At 40.4% G+C, this 21,794-nt stretch overlaps 1 protein-coding gene across 1 annotated transcript in view; it reads right to left on the reverse strand.

Moving 5' to 3' along the window:
- Positions 1-21,794, reverse strand: part of EFL1 (elongation factor like GTPase 1) — a 199,058-nt gene that overhangs the window by 130,681 nt on the left and 46,583 nt on the right. The window contains exons 13-15 of the mRNA XM_075273426.1: positions 8,777-8,919; positions 5,687-5,859; positions 114-249 (exon numbers count right to left, since the gene is read on the reverse strand). Of these exons, the coding sequence (XP_075129527.1) occupies positions 114-249; positions 5,687-5,859; positions 8,777-8,919 (452 nt within the window). The remainder of the gene's footprint in view (positions 1-113; positions 250-5,686; positions 5,860-8,776; positions 8,920-21,794) is intronic.

A 21,794-nucleotide genomic window follows, 5' to 3' on the forward strand; every position in this document is an offset into this window, starting at 1 on the left:
ACATATAACCATGAATTTTTGTTTAGGAGAAATGATTTTCATTGAAGTGAAGTATTTCATTGTAATTCATGCCGGAGTTGCAAGAAGAAAGACCAAATGAACTCAAGACATACCCAAGACATTGCCAGCAGGCACTTCCTCCAAGTCTTCCAGTTCACGACCCATCAAAAGGTAAAGGCTTTCCAGAGTACAGCAAGCCATGTGTGGGATGGCAGAGATGTCAGCATTGAGTGGACAATCAGGTGGCAACTGAAACAAGGACATATTTAGAATTCTTGGGAAGGAAAAGATAACCTAGTAACACAAAAAAAAAAAAACACCACCAAAGGTAAAAAGGCATAACAATAAATCAAGATACACTAACAAGAGACTGTTCGGTATGTTCCCTAAGACCACGTTGAGAGGTGGCAGATTCATCACAGATTACATGGATTGTCTCATGAAGAAAACCCTTGTCCATATGCACTATTAGGCTCCCAAGCTCATGACCTTTCTCCATAAGTGCGTCATGTGCAGGTGGACTTCATCTGAATGGCGAACATGTAATACTACAATGACTTGCTGGCCAGAAGAGTAGCTGCAGGAAGAGATGTGCAGGTAAAACTACACAACTATAATAGATGTGCATGTCAATACCATTCATCAGTCATACACAGACAAGTGTTATTATCAAAATTGCAGAATTACCCTTAAAAATAAAAGACATTGAATTGTCAGAACAAGGATTAATCCTCATAAACGTACAGTGTAAAATACACACACATGGCATTGAATGGACTGACAGCTTTCACAGCATTGTGCTTCATTTTAATATGTAAAAATCAGTTGCGAGTCAATTATCCATTCAACCCGTCTCATGCCGACTTCCACTAATAGATACAATTACTATAACGACAGAATCTTTGAGTAAGGCCGGTCTCACAGCTAACCCTCCAAACTTATCTACTGAGCACAGAGCAGTCAGCAGACCTGGTAATGCGAAAATCCTGCCACTGCTGAAATCATAGTAGGTAATGGATTTAGTCAACTCTAGCGCATAACCTTCTGTTAAAACATGCACAGCAATCTCACAACAGATGGTGTCCATTACACACTGGATCAAATTATTTTTCCTCCTTCTCAAAGAATGCCAAGTAGAAATGAATGCCATAATACCTAGCCATATTTATATGTATATCTGCCGGCTGAAAAATGTATGGGCACCATGCATTTGCTCTGGCCATTAAAGTCTAAAATTTGTATTAAAAAAAAAAAAAAAAAAAAAAGACATAAAAAATAGATAAATTGATTAAACACTTAGGTACATATTTCTTGTTCAAAAACTTCATTATCCACTTGTTGTCTTAACAATTGGTGTACCATGCCTTCCCTACATCGTACCCCCCTTTATTTTGAAACATATATAATGTAAAAACTAACAGCACAGAAAGATAGTGATGGTTAAAAAAAAAAAAAAAAAAGTTCATTTAAAATGTTAAGGCCCAAAAGAGAAAAAAAATGCTAATGTGAATAATGCCTAACATCTGTTACAATACTTTTTCCCTACTTGAGGAGCTTTCCACTCCTATAATTTTATACTTTATAAACAGCCGATAATGGTATAAAATAACAAAATAAATCATAACCTACTGATCCCTTCCCACTGCTTGTCTGATTCCCACAGGTCTTTGTTTACAACGCTCTAGCCATGATGTGATGTGTCAAAACATGGCTGCTGTAGCCAACCACTGGCTGTAGAGGTGACAAGTTGACATTACTAATGTCACCACTGTGGCAAGTTATTGGCTGTAGCAGTCACATGTTAAGAGTACATGGCATAGCAGAAGTAATAGGGCTTGTTGATGTGACTATTACTTTTATACCATTTTATACCAGATGTTTGTAAAAAAGAAAATTCATAAGGTGGGAGCTTTCTTTTAAAGGGTACCAGAGTTTTCATGTATAAATTAAATATCAGGGTCAGGGGATAATCGTACACATCAGGGAGAGTGTTTGCCTACATAGGCAGTACGGAGACTTACAAGTCATTCCTGCTCCGCTAGGGATTCTGTGTAAAAAATATGCAAATCTATTCTCCAGGATGGAATTAGGAGAACAATGCACTGTGTACACCACCCTATAGAGGGCAGCATCCTTCTATGAGTTTTCTGTTGCCAATATCCCCATTATGGCTGCAGCACATTTGCCAGTGGTTTCTAAGATTGTGGGGTGTGTACAAAAAGCAGCAGTCTGCTCTCTCATCTATCCGTTACTCATACTACTAGTTTCTTCATATGTAATTCTGCTAGGCGTAACTGTACAATATCAATGAAATAGCTGAGAAAAGCCCAAATGACCATAATATAGGAGGTCCAGGAGCAGAAACTGTAAATACAGGGCAAATAAAAGCGACTAAAATGCAGGAGAAAAAAAAACCCATCTACACACACAGTCAAGAAAGCTGCTTGCTGTCTGCGAATATCCCATCAGTAATCACATAAGCAGCCAGAAGTAAATACAAGTACATAGAGGACTTTTTTCTTACATTTGCAGAATCTTCAATTCTTGGCACTGGCAAGCAATTTGCAGATGTGTGTGTGAAGGCTACTAGGAGAATTAACCCCTCATCTCTCCATTCACTGTGTGAAGACAGCAAAGACTCTTTCCCTCCACTCAATGTAAATACGTCTTGCTTATCTAATGTATCTATGGACGGACCGTGAATAGCATCAGGGAGTGAACTGCAAATTAGCTAAAATGGAGAACTAACAGGAACTTTAGTGAGGTGTTCAGGCACAAAGGAGCCACATTTTAAATTAAATTGATCCAGAGTTACATACTTATGAAATGAGACTAAGTTGTATGAAAAATTAATTACCATTTAAGCTTTTTGGGACTGGACAAAAATTTAAGAAAAATGTACAGTACACAGATTTTTTTTTATCCATACTGAACAAAGATTAAGATGGTCATGAACACAGGTTTTAATGAAAAACACAGTCATGGCAATTGCTGTTTTCCTACAGCTGTCTATTCTCCTTCACCTCTTATAACAAAATTGACTGAATAACCCATTACATAGCACTTTACAGATGGACACCGCAGACTGTTGACTCTGGAAGTCTGACACCCCCACAATGTTTTGTCTTAAAAGGTAGAACTCATATTTAACACAATTTAGGTTTAATAAGTAGAACAAAATAATTTTATATGTTAGACAAAAAGCTTCAGACAAACAAAAAAAAAACCATAGGGACATCAGAAAAGGTAGACAAAAAGTGTCACTCCTCTGTTCCATTACACAAAATTACCATCAGATTTGTATAGAGCTAGTTTTTGTGAAATAATACTGCAAGCATTCATTCTTCTCCTTCTGTCAACCATATGGCAAATCAGCAGCTACAAGTCTGCATTAATTATACGACAAGATGAAGGACTGGCGTTCCAGCGAGCTGTCCATTTCCTAGGGCCCTCTCTTCACACGTGAAAGCATGGAGAGAACTTGTGCCCTGTGGTCACCGGCGCTTTGTATGACAGTTTTATCAAGAGGATGAAAGGCTGCCTGTTGTACATTTATCAGAAATAGATCAGCTCATTGTGTTATTATATGAACATATGCTTGTTTGGAGGGAGCTTGGACTGGCATCGCCCCCTCTTATAGACAGCACAGATGACAATAAGAACAAACAATATTTTAAATGAAGCAGTTCTGCTATGAGCAATGTCTGTCTCACTTCACATTTAATAATCTGGCATGGGAACACTTTATACAGCATCATGTCACGGGTTTTTGATAACATGGCCAGAGAGAAGGCCTAGTATGTGAGGCATAAATTATTTCTGGATCTCTTGAACAGATCACCACAAACCAGTTTGATGCCTTAAAGGGGTTTTCCCACAAAGCAAATTATTTCATATCCATAAGAAAGGGAATAACTTACAGATCAGTGGGGATCCGGCTGTGCAAACCCGGACTGATCAGTACAATGGGGAATTTTCGTCCCCTGTTTTGAATGATGCGGTGTTGAGCAGCAAGCGCACCACTCCACTCATTTCAATGGGAATGTTGGAGATAGCCAAAGTACAAAGCTTAGCTATCTCTGGCACTCCCATTGAAAAGAATGAAGCAGTGCACGATCTGCTTCACCAATACTTGAAAAAGGGGGACAAAGCTCTCCTCTGTTCTCCTGATCAGTGGGGTTCTGAGCGGTCACACCACCCACTGAACTGTACATTATCTCCTATCCTATGAAAAGGGAATAGCTAGCATAGCGGAAAAATCCATTTAAGGAGTCCATACATTTTAGATATTTGGATTGGATTTTGCCAGGTTTGGTCAACCATTCAAAGTGTTAAGGGGGTCTCCCGACTAGTGAGGTAAAGATTAGGCAACTGGATGTCAACTGCCCAATACATTGATTCACAGGAAGATTAGCCAATCCCACTGACAGTCTCCAATTCAATACACATTTACTGATCGGCAGGGCTGAGGATGCATGTGTATGGGGATGTTGGACAGACAGCAGTCAACCAAATCAGAACTCTTTCCAGGCACAGCAAGTCTACATGCAACTTAGACAAGAGGAGACGCGCACAGAAAATACAGGAGAGTTGACAGACATCAAAGGAAATGATTACCAAATGGTCAGATGATATTAGCAACAAAAATGAACAGGCTTCTGTTAATATGGGTTCACCTCTTCTTGTGCTAGTAACTCTTTTGCTGCAATCAGTGAGGAAACTAGCAGCAAATGTTTTATTTCCCTGCAGTGCCTCCAAAGGAGATATTAAGAATTACACAATTCTCATTCAACTCAGTGGGTTTTCTGCATCCAGTACGTGGGTTACGCAAAAAAAAAAAACTGACAGAATTGGAATTAAAAAAAAAAAGCTTCACATGGATCTTGTTCATAAGTGGAAATGCAATGGAAAAAGAGGGCATAAAAAGCAATAAATAACCCCCCAACGTATGTAGTGAAGATTTTTTTTCCAGCAGGGCTATAAAACAATAAGGGATGGGGAAAAAGGCAGCAAGGCAAAAACAATAAATCTATAAGAAACTTAACCAGCATCAACAAAATATTATAAGGACCATCATCTATAAAAAAAAAAAAAAAAAAAAAGTTCTCCAGGTATCGCTATTGTTGGGAATGTCCGTGCCACTGAATGAACAGCTAATGGAGGGGATTGTGTGACCTTAGTACTCTTTCACCTCTGCACCTCTACTGACATGAAGTATGGGCCCATTTATCTCTCTCCTCTGTCATGAATGATCTCGCCTTTCATTCTATTATAGCTAGACTCTTTGTTTGTTATAGTCGGTGGTCCTGCTTATTTGATTAAGGGACAAGACCTTGTAACATTACCAAGGGCTCCTTGAAGACAAGTCCAGGCCTGTCTAATCAGAAAATCATGGCACACAGACATTTGGTGAAGTATATTGGAAATGGCCCTATCTATATTAATAAAAGAAACAAACACTGGATGAGCAAATGTCAAAGAGCACCCTGGACAGCTGTGCTCCAGGGAAGATGGCAAGCTGGAATATGAGGACCTCGCGGTTAAAGGTTCCTCTATTTCTGGTGGTGTTTCTGCGGTTTGAAATGTAATAAGAGAAAACAGAAATAATTCATTTTACTTAAGAAGAAAGCTTCCAGCTTAATGAAGCTATACTTGTAAAGTGGCTGAAATAAAAAGAAAACCTTACCTTAGGCAGCGCTTCTGTAGGATCATACTTAGGTCCCAGAACAAATATCCTTTGCCCCCTGCGAGCCACTCCACTAAAAACTCGAGCAAATGCAATAAAATAACTTTTGTTCTCATCCTCTTGCTTGTCTGACTTCTGTATCTCCCTTTCATTGGACAAAGTTTGTACATCTCCTGTAATATGGAGGAAGGAAAATCTAATGTAGTTATAACAACTGAATTTCTCACAAAAAAAAGTGAATACTTTGAGGAATCATCTTGGCTGAGGCCTGAATGTGCGAGACACAAATAAGTAATATACGTACAGAAATCATTCCCTGTATGTCATATCATGAATTCAATGGTCACCCACGGTAGAGAGGATCTGTCAGTCTCCTGATGTTCTGTTTTAGTAAATACCTGTAATCCCCATAATATAACAGAATATAACAGATAGTGTAGCCAAAGTCAGGAGTAGGATGAGCAGAAGGTAGAGGTATAAGAGCTTCCTACATATTTCCCATTCCCTTCATAGTCACTCCTAGGTTTGGTTAAAAAACACACAGCAAAATCTGTAACAAAAGAAGCTGTATTTCCGCAACATGAGGCCTTAGTCTATATGTGTTTGATCACTAGGGGTCCAACCACTGCATCCGCCAACAATCATGAGAATGGAGGTCCGCAAAAAGCCTCATGTAAATAGAGTATTAGTAGGGACTACTGTTCTGGAAGTTCCATAGAAGTGAATAGACCTGCTGACATTCTCTGCCCTCTCCTCTGTAATAGACACTCCAACCCCTTAACCGCCTTGACATCTGCACGCTCTCAGACTCTCTCCTACCACTCGCTGACATACCCTCACTCCAGGACCCACCTCAGCCCTTGACTCTGTGGTCCCTTGTACAAACACCAGAGCCTGACCGATCAACAGACAACCCTGGCACACTGAGCTGACTAAACAAAAACTAAGACGTGCCTCGCGGGTTCCAGAATGCCTCCGGAAGAAAAGCCACTCCCAGGAAGACTTCCTCAGAAGCCTATAAAGAGGCAGTACTCGCATTCAAGTTCGCACTCACCTCTGCTAAGCAGGTCTACTTCGCCACACTCATATCTGCCCTATCCCGCAACTGACAGCCCATTATCTTCCAGTTGAAAAACAAGTATATTTGAGCATACAAGAGAAAAGATGCCAGTCAGTTATACAAATTACCTCATACCATAGAAAGTATCCCGTCTTAGGGTGCATTCACACTGAGTAAACGCTAGCTTATTTTGTAGAGTAAGATTACACTTGTAAATTTTGCTATCCCATTGACTTCAATGATATTTTTTTTACAAGAGTAAAAATACGCCTGTAAAAAATACGCCTGTAAAAAATACGCCTGTAAAATGTAATTGAAGTCAATGGGATAGCAAAATTTACAAGTGTAATTTTACTCTACAAAATAAGCTAGCGTTTACTCAGTGTGAATGCACCCTTAGTAAACAAACTGTGGCTTTGAAAAGCAGGGTTTCTAAAATTTACCTAAAGAGAACCTTTCACCACATCCACCAAACAAGATCTTTTCATCCTTTAAAGAGGACCTTTCACCTCGTGGGGCACAAGCAGTGTCATACACTGCTAGAAAGCTGACAGTGCGCTGAATTAATCGGGAACGGGAATGGGCTCTTCACCGACAGAAGGACGTTTCTGACAGTCAGTCAGGAACGCCTTTCCTCACAGCAGTGTCTATTGCACTGTCCTGTGAGAGCGGTGAGGAACGCCCCCCCCCCCCAGTACTTGTCTATGGATGAGTATTATCAGGAGGGGAGGGGGGGTTCCTCACCATTCTCACAATACAGCGCAATAGACACTGCTGTGAGGAAAGGCATTCCTGAGTGACTGTCAGAAATGCCCTTCTGACAGTGAAGAGCTATGGTACTGGCACCGATAGCTCTTCATGGGGGGGGCACAGAACGGGAAAGCCAATAGTGCACTGCTTTCTAGTGGCGTTTAAAACCACATGTGCCCCAGGAGGTGAAAGGTCTTCTTTAATATGTGACACTTCACTGACTCCAGCACAGTTGGAATTTTTTTTTTCTAGCTCCAATTGTTCCCGAGCAACCAGGGCAGTCAGTTTTGGTGGCTGATATGCTAAGTAGACTCTCTAGAGTCAAGAGGGTGGTGTCCGGAAGAGGCAAGCGATGTGACTCAGGGCTCTCATCAGTAACAGGCAGTGTCAGAATTCACAAGCACTCCTTCTTTCCAGCTCCTGCCTGACACCACCCACTTGACATTACAACACAATCTTAAAACTTATCTATTGAGTGAACTGCTGACAAATGTAAAATTATGGCTCATTTTTATTGTCTTGTTTTTGACATCAGGTGCTCTTTCATTAGAAACCAAAAGAATTCGCTATGACTATGAAGTTATATGGGAGGATATTAGAAAAGTATATATTAAATCTTATGTAGTTTCCCATATCTATCATTTACCGTGCCCATATTTCGTGTAGATATGCCTTTTGGATAATTACAATACAATGTACGAGACTTTTACAGCCCACTGCATGCCAAAGGTGACTGATGTGTCCCAATTTTGCAGCTGTACATGAACAAAGTGGGGCCTATTAAGCGTAAAGAACCAAATTTGTAATATTGCAAGAAAAATATGAACAATGGCATACATCAAATGCATAAAAGCACCTGTTCAATTTTATCTGACGCCGTCTACAGTAACCGATGCATGTGAAAAGAAGGTCCACAGCTAGACGATGTCGCCAAGTTATCAGTAAGTCTGTTATATTGAGCCATGGTATATAAGACCCTGTGGACCTTCTATACCCAATTCACCTGAGATTGACAGACAGAAGGAAAGGCACTGGTAGGAGTAGGCCATAAATAAGCTGATCACTAACCACGTACACCTCACACCACCTAAACAGCTCATTTGCTGGTAATTATGTTGTCTGTAGACTGGTGTCAGCGCCTGTTAGCACGTTGTGTGGCTTGTAATGATGTGTAATTGCTGCCTGCATAGTGGGAACATTCAGTGATCAGAAAATTACACTAAATTCACTTAAGACTGTAGGAGGGAAAAGTGACTAAAGTGGTAAGGACAGACACTTGCCTTTGGTGCTCTCGCTGTTTGCAGGCACTTGGCATTCACTGCTGGAGGGAGCGGGCTCCTGTCCCTGATTGATTGCCATCTTTTCCGCGTGCTTCTGTCTTGCGAGCTCTCGTCTCAGTGCAATTTCTTCCTGAGTTAATGGCCTGCGAGAAGTGAAGTTATTTGCATGAGAGCTATACCAGGACTGGCAGCACCCGAGAAGCAAAGGTGCTTTATACCTGATCTCAACACTTAACAATTACCAAACACATTTATACAATTTCAGCTGGTTTAGTCTAATATGAGAAATTATTCACACAATACACTAACTATATGTAAAACGAAAAGCTATATAAAAATTTTCTATTGTATTATACCAAAAGCCTCAGACTACAAAGCTTTCTGAATGGATTCGGCAGAACAACTTGGAAACAATCTTTTTTGATATATTGCAGCCTTTCAGAACATTAGAAACCTGGGACACTGTAACAGAACATTGGATTGCAGGATAATATAGTGTAACTTACAGAAGTATTCCAGTGTCAATAAATTATTGGTATACCTTGTGTATTGAGAGGTTTTTACATGCTCTGTGTCAATTCCTTCCAAGATCGCTGCCGTAGTCATTCGATGGCTGCCTAGGTTATGTCATAGTTCATCTATATTGGGTCAGTGGTAGTCCAACATGAACCTCATTGACAAACAGTTTGAATAGACCACAGCCTTTTTATTACTCGTCAACCACAGCGCCATAAATTGTATAGTGGTTGTGCTTGGTAATGCAGCTCAGCCCCATTCACCTGAATGAGAATGAGCTCCACACACACCACATGGCATCACTTGACTCCATCAACAATGAAACAATGTCAGTTTATCTGTGGAGGTCCCAGGTGTTGGACTCCTTCCTATCAAGTATTGATGACCTACCATAGAGATAGTTGATCAGTCCTGGAAAACCCCTTTTACTTTTTATTTAGATGGTGCAGACACCTGTTTTGACCACAACAAACAAGTAGAACGGTCCTGAACCAAGAATAAAAGACTCATGTCCATCTACCATGAGGATATAATCCAGGTATATTCCATCTGACAGCCACTTCACTTGATGTGTAGTCTGACAAAGATCTTTATGGCAGCATAGTTTAAAGGCTTTTGCCTGTACTGGGGAGCTTCTTCAGGCTAGGCTCAATTGGTGTTTTTTGGCATAGATTTCAGTTTGTTTTTCTTTATAACAATCCCATTTTTTTCAAACCATGCCATTTTTTTCTGGGCTTGGTCTTGAAAAATAAGGATCATGTTCATTCTTACGGGTACCACCAGTCATCAGATCTAAGGGTCTTGAGATTTGCAGTCATTTTAGGATTTTTCCCAGAACAGAATAGCATGTGAACTTGGTCCTGTAGTTCAGCGTTATTTGCTCCACTATTAATAATAGAAATGCACATCAATGAGGATCCCTGAAAATTCCTTTAGGCCTCTTTACGCAGCGTAAATGTCGCAATTTTGCTGCGGCATTTTATAGTACCTGCAAAGTGGATGAGATTCTGGCTAATCCCATCCACACAGTGCAGAAAAATATCCGCCGTGGACATGCTGCAATTTCAAAAATGGTTTCGGTTTTGTAACTCACAGCATGTCAATTATACCTATGGAAACAATGGCGTTTTCCAAATAGGTAAAATTAGAATAAGGGCTCGTTCACATCTGCGCCCGGTCTCGTTCTGCAGGTTTCCGTTTCCTGCACAAAACAGAGGCAGGAGACTGAAACCTGCAGGAGTCTTTCTCACCCATTCATTTGAATGGGTTTGAAAGATGTCCAGCCGTGAGCGGCGGTGAGCGTTTTATGCTCTCCGCCACAAAACCGTTTTTCTAAAGTCGGACATGCAGTACTCTGTGTCCGGTTTTAAAAAAACGTTTTTGCGGCGGAGAGCATAAAACGCTCACCGGCGCACACGGCCGGACCAGGTCTGACAGCTTTCTGTCTTCTGCATGCAGAAGACGGAAAGCTGAGAACGGACTGCCAAACGCTAGTGTGAACCTAGCGTCAATGGAAAAGTACAGAATCTGATGGAACATGATGTTATGTAAGTTGCAACATCAGTAAATATAAATAAAAAAGGAAACTGGTCAAAAGAATAAATGATGTGATCAGTACACTAGATTATACCTAGGCTATCACAAAAAACAAGATTCTATATGAAACCCAGCGTCAAGGACGAAAAGTAAAGGAGCCAGACAAATCATTTGTATGATTGAAATTCAATGACAAGGAGATATTTAATTAAACTGCACGTTAGATATACATTTATGTCAATATTCCAATACAAGAGCTGTTTGTGCAGTCAAAAAGAGCCAGACAAGAGAAACAAATGACTCCTTTATAACACAAAGCTTTAATACAATAGTAACACTCATGTATCAAAACCTGATTTTTCAAATCAACATTGCAGAATAAAAAAAATAGAAAAAAAAAAAAAATCAGAACAAACTAAGTATAAAACACTTAACAAAGCCCTATTCATGGCTCCAGAAAGATGATGGTAAACAGCGTATACAAGGTAAAATAATAAGAAACGGTAAAAGGCTTTTATTTCTGGATAATAAAAGAGAGGTTGGGTCATGCTAGGAACCCTGCAAGCCAAAACACTCCAGAAAAGGTGAAACACGCTGAAGTTCTGTCATTTTTATAGAAAGCTGTATGGCCCCAATCCAGTTAAAATGTTACATGCTAGCAGATTAAATAGGGGGCTGTGTGGGAAATGCATAAAAAAAGGAAAATAAATGGCGACATAAAAGACGAGGCCGAAGCTGAAATAAAGAGGCAGTGTGCATTACTGTCAAGGCACGGAAGAGAATTGCAAACACCTAGTAAAACAGATGAAGTAAAAACACATGTATATTAAACGTCTCTTTTTATGGCCATTAAATATACCCTATAAGGCGTTTTGCACGACATATACAACACACAACATGATCATTTTTCCAGGGTGCCATAAACTAAAATAACACATTAAAAGAAACAGAATGAAAAAATATAACGAAGGGAGAAAAGAGTTTAATAAAAAGAGCCGACTGTTCAGGCTAAAGTGACGCACTCTTGTTCTGAACTCATTAGACTAAACATAAATTCCAGGTAACAGGGCACAAGTTTAATTGGCAAAGTTGATCAAAGGTATAGTCTGTGCTAATGAAGCTAGCACAACAACAGGGAGCGCTGACTCAATGTACCTCTTAAAGGGAAAGAATCACCTAAATAACTATAACTACACACTGACACTTTTATTTATAATCGCTTGTGAATTACTGATTGTAGTTTTTTAAAAAATTTTATTTACATGATTGGGGGAGGGGGCAGGCGTATCATGCCTGTAGACAAGGCAAAAAAAGAAAAAAGTAGTCCAGCATAATAATCCAGTAATACTTCATGAACTAAGACAGGCATTGTCAAAATGCACTAGATATGATGGATATTATACCTGGCTTATCAATAGACTGGCTAATTTAAGGCCTTATGCACACAACAGTGACAAAACGGACGAACGTGTCAATTTTTAATGGCTGCTTTTCATCTGCTCCGTTTTTTCCATATTTGATGGCCGAGCATTGCTTATTTTGCAACAGTTTTGAACTGTCAGTGGAAAAAACAGACAAATTTCATTTGTCGTTAGAAAATGGATATCAATATGTGTTACAGCAGTTAAAAACAGATCCATTGATGGATCTGTGAGTCTGTGCGAGCAGAGAAAGATAGAGAATGTCATTTTATTTGACGGCCATTAAAAACAGACAAGTGTATAGACCTACTGGAATCAAGGTGTTCTTAAAATGGCTGTGCTACTATCTATACATAGGTATTGACTTTCATTGTAACCTTGTCTCTGATTATAAGAAGACTGCTGAGAAGTGATCTCTACAAGACAGGAAGTTCCTTTTGTGAGACTTAGGCTAGGTTCACGTTTCCACTGGAGACTCCATCGTAGAAACCAATGAAAATTGGCAGAGACAAAAGTCCTGAACAGAGGACTATCTTTTCCCCACTTTCAGTTATGAAACAGTGGACCCTATTATAGCCAACACTGGTTTAGCGGTCCAGCTCACCATTGTTCAGGTACCCCGAAGAACTCAAATGACAGAGATTGTTAGTATGAGCCTAACGTGGCAAAACTGAAAGCTAACACACTTCAGCATTACTATTTATTTAATTTTTCAGGTCAATATCTATATATAAAAAAAAAAAAAAATTCAACAAATTCTTAACAGTATGCCATTTTCTGATTAAACATTTCCTTTAAAGAGGACCCCACTGTCATCACAAGAAAAAAAAATCACTACAGTCATTTTATCTATTGTGTTTCAGAATCTTTCTGGTCTTGAAGTTAACTAAGGGTGTGTTCACATGTGCGTTGTTTAGGGTTTGTTCACACTAGCGCTTGTATTCCGTCCCCCGGACGGTATGCAATCGCAATTACAAGCGATGTGCTTGCAAAGCAAATGGAGCCAATAGACTATAATGGGCTCCGTGTGCTTGCCGCTCACTGCCCGCACGAATGAATTGTGCGGGCAGTGCGCGGCAAGCACACAGAGCCCATTATAGTCTATGGGCTCTGTGTGCTTAACTGCACAGCACTTGCATTAGCGTTGGTATTCCGTTTGGGGGGGTCTCCATGCGGACTCCTTGCGGACGGAATACAAGCGCTAGTGTGAACCAACCCTTAGTCTGTTGTTCTGGGCCATAGGAATGGATCTGTCTAATAGCTAACAATGGATCCCAAGGGACCACTTGCTGCATTAGGGTCAGTCAGGTATTCATTAATTTCAAAGTCATTATTCCGCTGTTTTAGATGGACTCTGGACAGACTTTGAGACAGCTGTGAATGTTGGCCAATAAAACAATCCCTCAAAAAAACAACAACACATGATATACACTCACCGGCCACTTTATTAGGTACACCTGTCCAACTGCTCGTTAACACTTAATTTCTAATCAGCCAATCACATGGCGGCAACTCAGTGCATTTAGGCATGTAGACATGGTCAAGACAATCTCCTGCAGTTCAAACCGAGCATCAGTATGGGGAAGAAAGGTGATGTGAGTGCCTTTGAACGTGGCATGGTTGTTGGTGCCAGAAGGGCTGGTCTGAGTATTTCAGAAACTGCTGATCTACTGGGATTTTCACGCACAACCATCTCTAGGGTTTACAGAGAATGGTCCGAAAAAGAAAAAACATCCAGTGAGCGGCAGTTCTGTGGGCGGAAATGCGTTGTTGATGCCAGAGGTCAGAGGAGAATGGCCAGACTGGTTCGAGCTGATAGAAAGGCAACAGTGACTCAAATAGCCACCCGTTACAACCAAGGTAGCCAGAAGAGCATCTCTGAACGCACAGTACGTCGAACTTTGAGGCAGATGGGCTACAGCAGCAGAAGACCACACCGGGTGCCACTCCTTTCAGCTAAGAACAGGAAACTCATCGAAATTGGACAATTGAAGATTGGAAAAACGTTGCCTGGTCTGATGAGTCTCGATTTCTGCTGCGACATTCGGATGGTAGGGTCAGAATTTGGCGTCAACAACATGAAAGCATGGATCCATCCTGCCTTGTATCAACGGTTCAGGCTGGTGGTGGTGGTGTCATGGTGTGGGGAATATTTTCTTGGCACTCTTTGGGCCCCTTGGTACCAATTGAGCATCGTTGCAACGCCAAAGCCTACCTGAGTATTGTTGCTGACCATGTCCATCCCTTTATGACCACAATGTACCCAACATCTGATGGCTACTTTCAGCAGGATAATGCGCCATGTCATAAAGCTGGAATCATCTCAGACTGGTTTCTTGAACATGACAATGAGTTCACTGTACTCCAATGGCCTCCACAGTCACCAGATCTCAATCCAATAGAGCATCTTTGGGATGTGGTGGAACGGGAGATTCGCATCATGGATGTGCAGCCGACAAATCTGCGGCAACTGTGTGATGCCATCATGTCAATATGGACCAAAATCTCTGAGGAATGCTTCCAGCACCTTGTTGAATCTATGCCACGAAGAACTGAGGCAGTTCTGAAGGCAAAAGGGGGTCCAACCCGTTACTAGCATGGTGTACCTAATAAAGTGGCCGGTGAGTGTACGTCTGTTCATAGTATATCATAACTGTTTCTATCAGCAACAAACATGTAATTTATTTTTTTTGGAGGGGGGGGGATAATCAGCTTTGGCTTTTATCCAATCTTCAAGAATAGATATTATTCCAAATCAATGGGACAGTATGGTGGCCCAGGTTAGCCCCTACAGTACTGTAGATCGGGGTTCAAACCGGAGTGAAACTTAGATCTGCATAGAATTTCTAGTTTCTCTCTATGTCTGTGTGTATCTCTTTCAGTTACTTTGGTTTCTCTCCATACACCAGAGATATACTGATAGGGAATTTAGACTGTGAACCCTTTAGGGACGGTGGAATATGTTGTTGCTATATAAGCAAGAGAAATAAATAATGCATTGTCTAATGCAATGCTGAAGAGGGACTCGAGCTGCCAAGGGCTTCACTCAGAGGTGATATTGAGCACTTGAGACCAGCAGATGTTCACTGTGCACAGAGATATACTTTTACTTTGTGGAAAAAAATCTCTGTTCAACAGTAATACAAAAGGTAAGAAAGTGCTAAAGGCATACTACAGTACAACATTGGGATAAAGGACAAACGGTTTTCTTATTGCCGTAGTTTCTGGAAACAGTTTCGATAATTAGCAAAAGTGGATTGACAAGGGCATACAGTATAAAGGAACAAGTCTATAAAACCACAAACACTAAAATATGATCATAGTCTAAAGAAGGGCTAAATAAATTATTTTTGTTCCAAGTCACAAAATATCATCAACCCCAAAAATGACTATTTCTATGGGCAAGTGATAATTTTACACCTAAAATACTGGAATACATTTCTAATTTCTTCATAACAACTAAGCTGTCCATACACATAAAAATAAAAGTTGGGTGGGGCCACGGTGGCTCAGTGGTTAGCACTGCAGCCTTGCAGCGCTGGAGTCTTGGTGTTCAAATCCCAGCAAGGGCTAAAAAACCATCTGCAAGGAGTTTGTATGTTCTCCCCAGGTTTGCATGGATTTCCATCCCATATTCCAAAGACATACTGATAGGGAAAAATGTACATTGTGAACTCTATGTGGGGCTCACAATCTACGTAAAAAAAAAATAAAAAAATAATGTTGGGCAAAATGTTTACAAAAAAAAAAGAAAAAAATTCTGTAACTGCCCACTATAGCTGACTTCTCTCTACTAAAAATATAAAAACGAATCCAAAATTTTTGATCTCTGGATGGGCCAAAAAAAAAAAAGGGTATGACACAATCAGCCAAATTTGTGCTGTTTCCTAAACTACCGCTCTGATTGGACAATTTAGTTGGTTATTGTAATGGTCGGATTGTTTGCATGGGTGATCCCACCAATCGTCGATCGGCGACATCACGGACAACATTTAACTTAACAAATCAAAGTAACAGCGAGTGAATCCTTTTCAGGCCTGGAAATGTGATATTCATCTTGTTGTCTCTTCCTATACGTTCCCACTGCAATTTCTCCAGAAGATTGGCACATTATGTCATTGAAGCTTTTTCAATTACTTTTCTAAAGTCAGTCTCATGACAATACACAGCACAGCGATACACAGAAAAATCGTAGAGCGTCAATGTCCTGTATGCCTATGCTTTATGTAAAAGGGAATACAAAACTCTCAATACAAAAATCTTAGCATTTGATTCAATTCTATAATGTGATATGGTGACCAAAAAAGAGAAAGCCCAAATTCACAAGCATATGTCGGATGTATAGAACGACAGGCTTTCCTATAAAAACAAAGCAAATGCTGGATCATACTGACTCACCCTGACTTCTATTATATGGTAAAGTCATACTTTGTAGCTGAGAAAAATTTTCATCATCCAAGTACAGAAAATGTTTTTATAAATAACATATGGTCCTTTTAGAAGAAATGACTCAGTGTTTATCAGATGATGACAGGCAGCAGCAAAGACCACATGAAATAATGGACTTACTTGGTTGTTTTTATTATTTCTTTTCTTAACACCACTATATAAAAAAGTGGTAGGTTGAAACGGGCGCAGAAAAAAACATTTGATGCGTTTTGCAGTTAGCTGCTAGAAGAGGTAAAGTTAAGAAATTATATGTTATTGAAGAACAAAAATCATAACATAACTGGCCTAATGGTGGGTACACACCTTACATAGCTTTTAAGCCAAAATCAGCCGTTTTGACTGACACTCACCTACTGTTAAGGTTCTCCAAGATGAACAACATCTGAGATCAGTGGGGGCAGGATATCCAGGCCTTGCCTCAATCAGTTGTTTTTAGTACAATGTATGAGGCCAGACACATACCGCTCTGTATGCTCTGTAGTGGTCCAGCTGAGCTACTACAGCTATTCACGTGAATGGGTGCTGAGCTGTACAGGGTGTACAAAACTCTCTGCTTCTGGCTCCATGTGCTACGCTAAAAACAACAGATCCATCTGGCCCGGGTGTTGCATCCTTACCAATCCTACTAATATTATAAATGTGAAAGTTTGTGGGTTTGGATGTTTGTTCCTCAATCACGCAAAAACAGCCACAACAGCCACATGAAATTTGCCACATACCCCGGTAAATGACATCACTACACGACCGCAGTGAAGGAATGTAGGTTCACACAACACTAAAGGACCTGTGATGACATCATCACAGGTCCTTGAGCCATTCTAGGATAGGATCATGCTAGGCAGCGGGCGGAGCTACACACTATTTTGTGGGCGGAGCTATATAGGATGAAGCTGGACAGTGTGAAAGCTGATGAAAACGGAGTCTCATGGAAGATCAGGAGATTACATAACATGCAGGATATGTGTGGGCAAGTGAAGTATATCGGGTGTAGAGGTTTAGTGAGTACGACGGGGAATGTGTTGTTGTGCCTCTGATGGGGGAGAACTTTGGCACATTTCAGCAACATCCGTTCAGCCCTTTGTAACACAGAAGCTGCTCAGAAAGTCACATAACAAAACCCCTGTAATCACAATTGCCCGATGTAGCAGAGCTTACGTGGCACTGTAACACACCTCTGTAGGCTCTCCATATGCAAACATGTACATACAGCTGGGTATCCTACGCATATGCAACAATGTAGCAGAGCCAAGACGCGGGAGCAGGCTGATCGAACTTTGGCACATTTCAGCAACATCCATTCAGGCTTTGTAAAACAGAAGCTGCTCACACACTGATATAAGAACACCCCTATAATCTAAATGGCCAGATGTAGCAGAGCTTAAGATGCGCTGTAGCACAGCTCAGTACGCTCTCCATATGCAGAGATGTACATACAACTGAGTATGCTGCGCATACGCTGTGATGTAGCAGAGCCAAGACGCTGGAGCAGGTGGATCATCCACAACAGCAATTGGCTAAATATAAGTGGCTCAGCGCCAACACCAACTTGCAGACGAAGTTGCGGGTATATGCTAGTCTTAAATAAATGAGAAGCAGGGGTAAAAGTCTGTACTTACGCTGTCCTTTTATTGAAACTATGACTAAAGGCCATATCCATTATCATGCAAATATTTCAATGCACAAGAGCCAGGGTAAGGCCAAAACATGGCCAAGTGAAATTACTCTAAAGGTATATGTTAAAGGAATTCTATCATTCAGAAAACCCGTTTTCAGCTAAACATATGCCTGAATAGCCTTTAAAAAGGCTATTCAGGTGCTGCCTCTAGTCCTGCAAATGACTCTCCGTTTTCTTGGAAAAACAAAGAAATAGTACATGTACATGAGGCTCACCGAGCACCCTGGGCTTTCCTCAGGGCCTCCAGCAACCCCCTCGTCATACCTCACCCTTCCACTGCTTGTACTCCATATGCCCTCCTCCTTCAGACATCCTCTACCACCCATATCTTCTCTATTCTCACTCCAGATGTTGAAATCTCGGGCATGGCAGTACCACTCTGCACATTTCCAAGCGCCATTTTGTTGTAGAGAACTGCAGAGTACGGTCTTGCAGTTCTCTACAACAAAGTGCAGTACCACTCAGAAAGGAGTTACCTTACTTGTTCAGGCCAGCATTCTCTTCCTGGTATGGAGTATTAATGGTATTACCGGTATTCTGGCAGGACAAAACTTTTCTAAGACATAAACTTGTTCTTTATTTATTTCAATTAAAGGGGTATACCTAGGTTCATATTCAGACTTGCAAATTAAGCTAACTGAAGAGGTTTACCCAATACATTACTTTATCTATCTTGTTGGCTAGATACAGCTATATCTCGCTCCACATTGTTTACAGATAGTTGCCTAGGTTACAAACCTGGTAAAGGTCAGATCAATGACTGATTCCCAGATCCTGGCTGTAGTGTATTCTCTTTTTTCCCTCTTTCTGCAAATAGCTTTCAGTTTTTAGTTATCTAGTTATCTTTCAGTTTCAGTTTAGTTATCTTTCAGTTTCTTTGTTATCTGTAGGGAGCGTTCACACTACCGTCATTGTCCAACAGGTAGTGTCCGCTGCTAGTGTCCGTTCAAAATCTCGCACGGACATTAGCAGAGGACACTACTGTCCGTTTGTAAAGATGTCCGACTTTTCAAGCGGACAGCAAAACCCGACATGTAGGTTTTTTCTGTCCGCTTGAAAAGTCGGACATCTTTACAAACGGACAGTTAAGGACAGGCACAGAGTGCAAAAGAACGCATAAGATTGCCATTTAAATGAATGACAAGTGTCACGGACACAGCTAGTGTCCGCTCCTAATATCCGTGCGAGATTTTGAACGGACACTAGCAGCAGACACTACCTGTCGGACAATGACAGTAGTGTGAACGTCCCCACTGAAAGACAATTGTGGCATTTATAACAAGTACAACCTTCCAGCAAGACTGAGCTGAAAAACAGGAAGTGGAGGGGAAGGGAGACAGGAGGGCAGTAGAAATCCTGAGATGAGAAAACACCTTTAACAGTCCACACATTGTGCATTGATAAAGATCAACACAAAAAACTACAAGACAAAGAATGTCCCAGAATAACAAAAGTTAGACCTGCTGGAAATCTCTAATATGTTGTAAGGAATGAGGGAGCAGGAGGGCAAAACAAATTAAGCCATTGGTACTATTAAATGGTTTCCTTTTCGTGTAAACGCTCATCTCCTATTTAAAGGCTAGAGAATAAATGTCTGATCGCAGGGAAACCAAACACTGGAACCCCTAAACATCAGAACAATGGAGACTACGAATTCACAAATTTTTCATGTGGATAGAGTGGTTTTAGATGCAAGCCCGGTAACCTTTCCATTTACTTGATTGGAAAGATATTTCCATAGAATCCCACTTACGGTAAATTAAATAGTAATCAGCGAGAATAGATTAAAGAGGTTTTCTGGGGCTATGATATTTGATGACCTATATTAGATGGTAAAGTCCAACTCCTGGGACCCCCACCAGTCATCTGGGGCAATTGGGTGAGCTCCATTCTCTTCTCAGGTTATATCATAGATTATAGCAAAGAATCCGAATTTCTAAGAATGTTTTAAGCACTTTAAAAGATATGGCTAGAGAATGTCTGCCCTGTCAAATGGCAGCTACAGTATTTTTGAGCGTTTTGATCAATTTCAGGGCCAAGACCTGGCTCACTGTTAATGACAGTACTCAGCTTAATGACTTTAATTAGGTGACATTATTTTAGTGGATTTTTAGGTATTTCAGCTAAAAGTGGTTTGATTTGTGACCCCCTCAGGGCTTCTCTGACCGTGGGAGAATATGATCACAGGCATATTCTCTGCTATGACAACTCCTCGCCTGTGTTTAAGGGAAAGTTTTAGAGAGTCGGCAACAACCCTATAACCAACAACTGTGTCCGGACAAAGGAGCCTGGGAAAAAAAATACTAGAGAAATCTGTGTCATCAATAAAAATGACACGATCAATTGACCAAATGAGAAAATTCTACTGTAAAGCATAAAAACAGATGTGTCCTTAAAAGTAGATATATGACTAGCGTCTGAAGAAGAAACATGGACCCTGTACCAATGTTTCCTTTATGACTTGCTACTTCCACCCTGTTCAGACTAGTGACCATATTAAAAGCAATTTTATAGAATAGCTTGTAAAGGGCTAGAAACAGGCTCATTATAAAGGTCCATCAACTCAACACTAACTCGTAGCAGAGCTATAAAAGTTTATCTGCATGCACAATGCTGATAACAGTCTGTATATAGGTATTATTTGCTGCACAATACTGGAAGTGCTTTTTAGAAGGGAGATTAGTTGACTGTACAGAAATAACTGTAGATTACATTATTATGTGTTCAGCACCATCCAGGACATTTTCTAGCTTAGTTATTTCAGATAGCCTTACCAATAAAAGCAAATGTAACAATACTGCAGAATCACGTACATATTAAAGTCTACAATAAAATATAAAACTATAAGCAAAGGCAATATTAGAAAAAGCGTGCAAAACAAAACCACTGGCTCATTACCACCATACAACGTCACAGGACAGATTATACTAATAGACCCTGACATTGGCATTTCACAACACACCAGTTTATAGAACAATAATGGAGCCATCTTCTCCTGGCATTCATATAGTCCACTCCATGAATTAGTGATGACAATGTGATCTTGATTTACCACTCGGATTTAACTAGTTCATGACCTGAGGGCTTTCAATCCATTTTTAGATGCCTGTCTAAAGTGTTATATCTGTTGTGAATCCCTGAAACAGTTCTATGAAAAACATGAAACTAGTTCAACACCTCTTCGAGCACATCCACACTGGGATTATACACTGTGGATTTTCCATCCAGATTTTTTGACAAGAAATCTGCAGAATTTTACAATGCTAGCAAAGCGGACAAAATTTACAGAATTCCTATCTAATCTCTTCCATTTGCACTGGGGAAAAATCTGTCAAGAAATAAGACACGCAACATGGATTTTAAGTCTGCAGAGAGTCAATTTAAGTTGCAAAATCTCACCCTTTACAGTGAAGAAAATGAA

This window comes from Leptodactylus fuscus, chromosome 5, assembly GCF_031893055.1.
Source record: "Leptodactylus fuscus isolate aLepFus1 chromosome 5, aLepFus1.hap2, whole genome shotgun sequence".
NCBI classification, from domain to species: Eukaryota; Metazoa; Chordata; class Amphibia; order Anura; family Leptodactylidae; genus Leptodactylus; species Leptodactylus fuscus.